At 35.3% G+C, this 7,381-nt stretch overlaps 1 protein-coding gene across 1 annotated transcript; it reads right to left on the bottom strand.

The window, feature by feature from the left end:
* Positions 1–1,471: 1,471 nt before the first annotated feature.
* Positions 1,472–5,519, bottom strand: LOC18425085 (patatin-like protein 2). The gene is made up of 7 exons (XM_006829639.3): positions 4,608–5,519; positions 3,656–3,837; positions 3,360–3,546; positions 3,086–3,247; positions 2,648–2,950; positions 2,258–2,433; positions 1,472–1,798 (listed from the first exon to the last, which is right to left on the bottom strand). Exons 1-7 carry the CDS (start codon positions 4,746–4,748, stop codon positions 1,726–1,728), a joined length of 1,224 nt encoding a protein of 407 aa, XP_006829702.1. The 5' UTR covers positions 4,749–5,519; the 3' UTR covers positions 1,472–1,725.
* Between the last annotated feature and the right edge of the window lie 1,862 nt (positions 5,520–7,381).

Genomic DNA, 7,381 nt, shown 5'->3' with positions numbered 1-7,381 from the left:
ATTAGGGACTCAATCTTGTATAAAATATTCTTTAAACGAATGTTAAGAAAGTTTGGGATTTTTTATTCGTTGGCTTTGCACAAAAATAAGAATGAATACAGACCCTTATGTCAAGTAGGAACCCCAAAACTGGGAACAGAGAAAAACCCCAAGAAAAAGCATGGTCATTCTAATACGTCCAATTCTATGGAACTTGAGCTACAACGCATCTTTTTCACAAGTCCATACGTAAATTTCTCTTTAAAAAAAAGAAAAAAAAATCCTCAATCACATGGGAAATTAGAATGTGCCGGAATCCTAAACGGAAACCAGACTGACGATCATGTCTAGGGACCAATGTCGATTGTTTTAAGGAAAAAGTTTATATAGAGCCGCGGCTCTAAACAATCAAATTAGAGCCCACCTCAAAATTTTCACTAGAAGAGGTTGTTTTGATGCCCAAATATCCTTAAATTGATCATCTCAACTTCAAAATGCATGGACATGAGAAAAAAATGGATTTCAAGTTTTAGAAATAGTGCATCTCGTAACGCATTTTTGGACCATCAATTTTCAAGATTTTCATGTTTTCATAGATCTGCTCGATCTACACTATTTTTAAGCTTTAAATTTATAATTAAAGATGAAAATATATTTTAAGCCTATCGCAAAGATTTCTTGTATTGAAACATTATTTCTCAACACTATTTGAAGGTGGGATGTAATTTGATTGTTTAGAACCTCCACTCTATACAAACTGCACTCTTGTTTTAATATCAACTTCTTCTTCTTTTTTTAGGTAATTTAGTGAAGAAGATAGGCCCCTACCCCTTTTTTCAAGTAGATTAGGAGTTAGATTTTTTTAAGGTGGTAATTTGGTGGTGTTAGTGATAAGAATGGAAATCACAATGTGGTGACTAGGTGTAGGGATACTACCATTTCAACTTTGTGAGGCATCAATTTTCCCCGCTATATATTTTCAAGAGTAATTAATGTACAGATCCTAAAAAAATTTCTAAAATACAAAATGCTTCGTTTAGAGGTAAAAATTATAAAGCATGTCGGTCAACCGCATTTTTTTTTCTTTTTTCTCTATAGGTAAAAATTACAAAATGATCCCATCCTTAGACCTAATTTTAACTTTTTTTCTTTTTTTATGTTTTTCATTTGTACGGAAACTAAAATTAAAATTAAAACTAGCAAAAACACTTAAAAAAAATTTAAAATTCTGTCGGAGGATCCTTGGACCGAGGGGCAATTTTCGCAAAAATATAAAACATAGATTGCCCGATATTCTTTGTAATTTCTGCCTATAAATGGAGCATTTCGTAAAATATAAAAACATAGATTGACTGATGTTCTTTGTAATTTCTGCCTATAAACAGAGCATTTCGTATTTTAGAAAAAATTTAGGGTCCATACGTAAATGACACTATTTTCAATAGCTAGAGCAAACATTGTCATGTTTAGTCTCCATTCACAAGACAAATAATTGCAAGGAATAAAAACATATTGCATACAATTACTAGTTTAAATAAAACATACATACATAATCAGTCCAGACTTGTCATGACTGCTTAGCCTACATACAACCAATATAATGAATAATATGAACTTACAAATAACCAGCATAAAAGAATAGACATGCATACTCTGACTAATATGCTCTTTGCCATTGCATTACAATGAATAAAAAACTAAAATAGATACTTTTTCTTTTCTTTTTTTTAACAATGGCATGATGTATTATTTGATGGAGGGGCTGTGGGGTGATCGTTGCATACGGAGTCTTCTCTCATCCGACAGCAACTTAGCAAACCTACAAGAAGATATCAAGACACTATCAGAAAAACCATTATTGTAACTGATATTTTTTGCTAGGGATTTTATATCGTAAAAGAAAAACAAAGCTCAATTACACAAGGAGCATATTTAGAAGTTCATAAGAGTTTGGTGTTTTTTTCTTTTGGGATTTTCTAAACATTAAAACGATTGGTTGCGTTGATTCCCTCGGAGAAACTTTTTTTTTTGTTGAGGACAAATACGAAAATGCAGAAAATAAGAAACAAATCCTAATAATTAAGGGCATTATATGTTTGGTTTCTATAACAGTTTTTCACATTTGGAATATGAAGAAACAATGGGAAACATACCATTCACAATTTCATGTCTGAATATAGAAATATACACCAAGGTTTTGTCATGAATGTTTAATGTGATTGGGATGACTTGACTTCTAAATATCAATAGGAAAAACCAAGAGAAAGGAAATGGTTACCTGGTTAATGCTTGCTCATTAGTTCCTTCACCTTCTACTGGTTCAAACAGACCAGTCTCCATATTTAACCTAGAGACTGGTTTTTTCAGGAGATCACTACCGATCATCACAAGATTTTCCAGATTTTCTTTGGTTGCGATGTCAACAGAGGATGCATGGCCAGTTAATGTATCACCCTAAGCACAAAAATGACAGCAACATTATAATAGCAAGGAGATCGATGTAGGGCTATCTACATGTATGGATTCGTCTATACACTTGTGTTTTTGTGAACTGTATTCATATGAACACATTTCAGCTATCGGTGTATGCATGTACAAGCACATTAATTTATACAAATGTGTGCGCATAGACACAAAACATAAGATAAGGAGAGAGGGATTTACATACTTGAATGCGAAGATAATTACGTTCAGAATGAAGAGCTCGGAAGACCACAGAGAGATGGAAATCTACCATGTCGGAACTAGCATGAGTAAATGTGTCTATTAATGGAGTGCCTCCATTGTGGTATAACCACCCTAGAACACCCCACTTTGCCGCATCTTTAGCACTATAGTTATCAGTAGATTTTGGAGAACCAGTGCCAAGAGAGATCACAAGAAATCTACCATAATCCATGGGCTTGATAGGGAAGAAATCAGGGTTCTTCCGAAATATCTCTCTCGTAACCTCGCCCACAGCCACAAGTGTCTACAATTATAAGATATAACTGACCATAATGAACTATTCCTGATAACACAATGCTTAAGAAATATCTACAATTTTAAAGTACCAAAATAACTATTCCACTTAGCATGTGAAAGGAAGAATACTTGATTTTCTTACAGGATTATTAGCAGCCACCCCTCCATCAACCAAATGGAAGTTCTTCACCATCCCATCAGACCCCATGGTCTCAAAGTAATGGGCGGGAAGGTATGTTGGTGCGGCTGATGTGCTGATGCAAATGTCTGATAGTAACGCATCCTTGATACTGTAATCTCTTAACTGAAGAAAGAAAAAGGAAACATTCGTAAATATTAAAGATTTAAGAAATTTGGCAACAGAAAATTTACATCGAAAACTATAAGAAAGAAAGAAACTAGAGAACTGCCATAACCTGATAAGTGGAAAAGACAGCTGGTTGCATGATTCTAATGTCAAACGTAGGGACGACAATGTTGGTTAAAGTCTGGTGTAACTTCTTATCTCCCAACTCACGTCTGATGAGGTCATGAAGATACTTTCCGTCATATTTTGGCCGAGATACGACTCCCCAAAGCTTCGTGGTCGACGCCAGAACTCCACTGTAATCACCAGTAAAGCAAAATGGCATCATTCATCAAAAAAATGGATCAAAAACAGATCATGTGAGATAAGACAAGGACATTCATCATTAGGAGAAGAGATAAGGACCTTGATTGAGGAAAGATCTTAGGACAATGTTCAAGGTAAAACGTAGGAATGTCCTTTGCGGCATAAAGAGGGCGATTATCTTTCCCTGGGGTGGCGAGCATGGCTGTTACTAGGCCTCCAGTGCTTGTCCCGGCGATCACGTCGAAGTAATCAGCAATTCTTACATCTTCACCATCCAATATCTGTTAAGAGGATGACAATTCTCAGTAAAACTCGCCTGTACCAGGGATTGCAATTGACTTGATATCTACCCCCTTTGCAATTTGGGTCTTATCCCTTATAATTCGTTAGCATGGAAGTGGCACGGGCAATGTAAGTTTGCAACGTTGCAGTTGTGTAGCTACAATCTTCAAACTGGATACATGGGTTGATAGTTTGAGTGTTGAAAATTGCAACATAACATCCCATGTCTAAATTCAATGGCTTACCATCCCATAGTTGTAATAGTCGTACACTATTCCTAGATCAACTACACAGAGCCAAAATTTCAGATTTACTGGATTTCCAAATAATTTAAAAGTCATATTATCTAGACTTTTCATCAAATTAGCCCAAATTCAACTTGGCTTGGGGGCATATAACCTTCTATGAGCTTGTCTTAGAAAATTATATATATATATATATATATATATAACCATAAGCATTGTGTAGTGGCTACCAAAGATATATATATCGTAAATAGTAACTTTACAGGGGCAATAAGGGAGGGTCTAACATGGAAATAAGGGCATCCATAGGAATCTCCTGTCATTATCCATTTTGTTTGTATGGACTTTTTGTTATTTGAGTAGGGAAGCAAAGAAAAACCAATACCTGTGAACACTAAGAAGCAATTGTGACTACGGTTTGCTCTCTCTCACACAGTAGATAAAAGTGCAGGATGAATTAAGGTTTCGATTTGAAGCTACGCAATTAAAATAAATGTATAGTGAAGAGCAGGATGAATTAATACTTGGAGCTGGTGCTCGAGGAAGCTGAGGATCGTAGCGGGGATAGTCCCTCTTATTCCACCTCCATCGATGCTTAGAATTGTTATCATCTCTCCATAAGTTGGAGGCTGGTTCATGCTCCACCTTCCCCCTTCCATCTCCATTCAAATGCTGTAAAGCCAATTACTGTTATTGGGTTGGCCCCCAAAACCCCAGGGCCCAAAGGTGTGAGTATGTAAGAGAGATAGATATAAACTGGGCCAAATGACAAAATTAGAGTACGATGTAGAGAGGTTGGGATAGGTAGAGAGAGAAAAAGATAGGTCAAATTATGGTAGAGAGAGGGAGGATAAGGTGGGCTTGTAGGGAGAGAAACAACTATTGAGCCAAAAAAGAAGTGGATTGGGGCACTTATAGAACAAGAAGCATAGGCAATAGGGGCAATATCATGGGACGGTCAACTCATGAACATTGGAAGATTAACATGAAATGGTCAAGGAATTTAGTTGGAAATAATCAGCCAAATTTGGTCTGAAATACCTCGAATATTCATGTGCTTATTTCATTGGAAACTGTTTCTTTTTTTTTTTTTTATTGGGTAAGTATTAAAACAAATTTTGGGTAACTAATTGGAAACGGTTTCTTGCTTGGTGTGATTCCAAATGGCTTAATAGGCCTTTTAATGTGTTAATAACTTGGTATCCCATTGGCTAACCTTGTCAAAGGAGGCATGTTTCGTATAAATTTCTCTTTACTATATGTGGCACGTGTCATAATTTGAGGTATAATAGGGATTTCTTACCTAGGTGAATCTCATCAATAATTATTTCAGTCTCTTTCCTTTCTTCAGCATTTGTTTCCACACTTAAGCGTGTTATTTTAAATGTGACCTTATATTTTCACATCGTTGAGTTTCTAATGCTATATCTACCCAAAAAGAAAAACAAGTTTTTAATACATTAATGGAAACTCGTAATAATAATATCTATGGTTTAACAGTTCAGAAAGTGAAAAAGAAAGAAAACAATTTGGAAAAAGTAAAAGTTCATATAAGGTGTCAACCAGTGTTATTATGATCTGCATGTTCACTGTGACCCGTGATGGGCCTGGTCTAATCAAAACCGGTCTAATCGTCAATCGAAACAACTTGATCTGATCTTTCGAATATAAAAAAGACAATGTGAATAATAATTTAAAAATATATAATACATTAGAAAAAATGTCCAGTTTGTTCAGATGGTCAAATTGGTCGAAACCGCTTGTCAGACAGGCCAAAACCGATCAAACACTGGTATTGACTTTTTTTTTCTTACTAAATCCGTTTCTTACTCTAGACTAGACCGGCCAAAACACTGGTGAAACCGCCTCTGTTCTTAATAACTATAGTGTTAACCTTACACTATTAAAGTAAAGTTTACATCAAATCATCTATAAGAGAGTGTTTTCATGCTGGAAAACCTCCAATTTGAACATCTTGATTTTAAGATGTATGTCTATGAAGAAAAAGAGAATTTTATGCCCTAAAAAGAGTATCTTGTCTTGGATTCTCTGGACTGTCTATCGTCACAAATTCTCTAGACAATTTAGAGATCTCCTTTTCTAATGAGGTATTCTTCTCTATATTCTTCTCTCTTTTTGGAAAACGATATCACGTCACCATATATATATATATATATATATGCTCATAAAAAGACTCATCATATAAAAATAAAAAATGAAATGCAGGATATTTTCAAAAGGTTGGTGTACAATCTCTCTCATGATTTCTTAGTAAGCAAGTAGGATTAGAGAGGCTGACCTAGTGACTCGTTCGTCTCCCCTTGAACTATACAAAAGAATTTTCCTCAATTTTGGAATGTCCTAAGTGTTGAAAGTTAAGAGAAGGAGGGTATTGATCTTAGGAATATTTGTTGAGTAAAACATTTGTTAACCTTGGTTTTTTTTTGGGAAGCAGCATGAGGATGTCTCTTTCATGATTTCTTAGTAATCTCTTTCATGATTTCTTTGTAAGCAAGTAGGATTAGAGAGGCCGACCTAGTGACTTGTTCGTCTCCCCTTGAACTATACAAAAGAATTTTCCACAATTTTGGAATGTCCCAAGTGTTGAAAGTTAAGAGAAGGAGAGTATTGATCTTAGGAATATTTGTTGAGTAAAACATTTGTTAACCTTGGTTTTTGTTTTGGGAAGCAGCAAGAGGATGTCACACATGCAGAAGCAATGAACCATTTATACTTATCCTTGAACCATTCATACTTCAGTTTACAATCCTTTGATTTTTTTAATGGTTTTTTTACTTTGCAATTTGCAATCCTTGCTAGCATGTAGGGAACCATTTATACTTATCCTTGAACCATTCATACCTCAGTTTACAATCCTTGATTTTTTTAATGGTTTTTTTACTTTGCAATCCTTGCTAGCATGTAGGGAAGCCGTACGGTGTTTATCTTGAAGGATTGATAAGAGCTGCACGTCACTAAGACGTAGGCCCAGAGAATGAGGCCTGGTCTTAACTAGGAATTTCAGCCTGCAAAAGCAAACAAGATAAACGAGAGAGAGAGAGAGGTTAAGCAGAATGCGTAGGGGCTGACTTCCCCACTGATCTACCCAAAAAAAACAAAGTCTTTTTTATTAATGCACCCAAAGTTCCGATATTTGCCAATAATATTTATCCAAATCATTTATGAAAAATTATTTCATGTGGGCTGGACTGCATTTCTATAGTATGAGGTCCAGAGGTATAAATCATTCATTTTAAAGATGGATGCAAATAGGTGGTCCATCCAAAAACAAGTGTGA

This window comes from Amborella trichopoda, chromosome 4 (genome assembly GCF_054954075.1).
Source record: "Amborella trichopoda isolate Santa Cruz 75 chromosome 4, AtrichopodaSantaCruz75HAP2 v2.0, whole genome shotgun sequence".
Classification (NCBI taxonomy): Eukaryota; Viridiplantae; Streptophyta; class Magnoliopsida; order Amborellales; family Amborellaceae; genus Amborella; species Amborella trichopoda.
Note: the sequence above shows the minus strand (reverse complement) of the source record. Positions and strands in the feature narration are given on the sequence as shown.

Bases quoted from the DNA above. Each gene is read 5' to 3' on its own strand.
- LOC18425085 (XM_006829639.3), bottom strand. From the start codon at position 4,748: ATGGAGATGGAAGGGGGAAGGTGGAGCATGAACCAGCCTCCAACTTAT. The intron at 2,434-2,647 runs GTATGTAAATCC...TTTTGTGCTTAG, and splicing joins GTAATTATCTTCGCATTCAA to GGTGATACATTAACTGGCCA. The intron at 1,799-2,257 runs GTAACCATTTCC...ATCTTCTTGTAG, and splicing joins AATGAGCAAGCATTAACCAG to GTTTGCTAAGTTGCTGTCGG.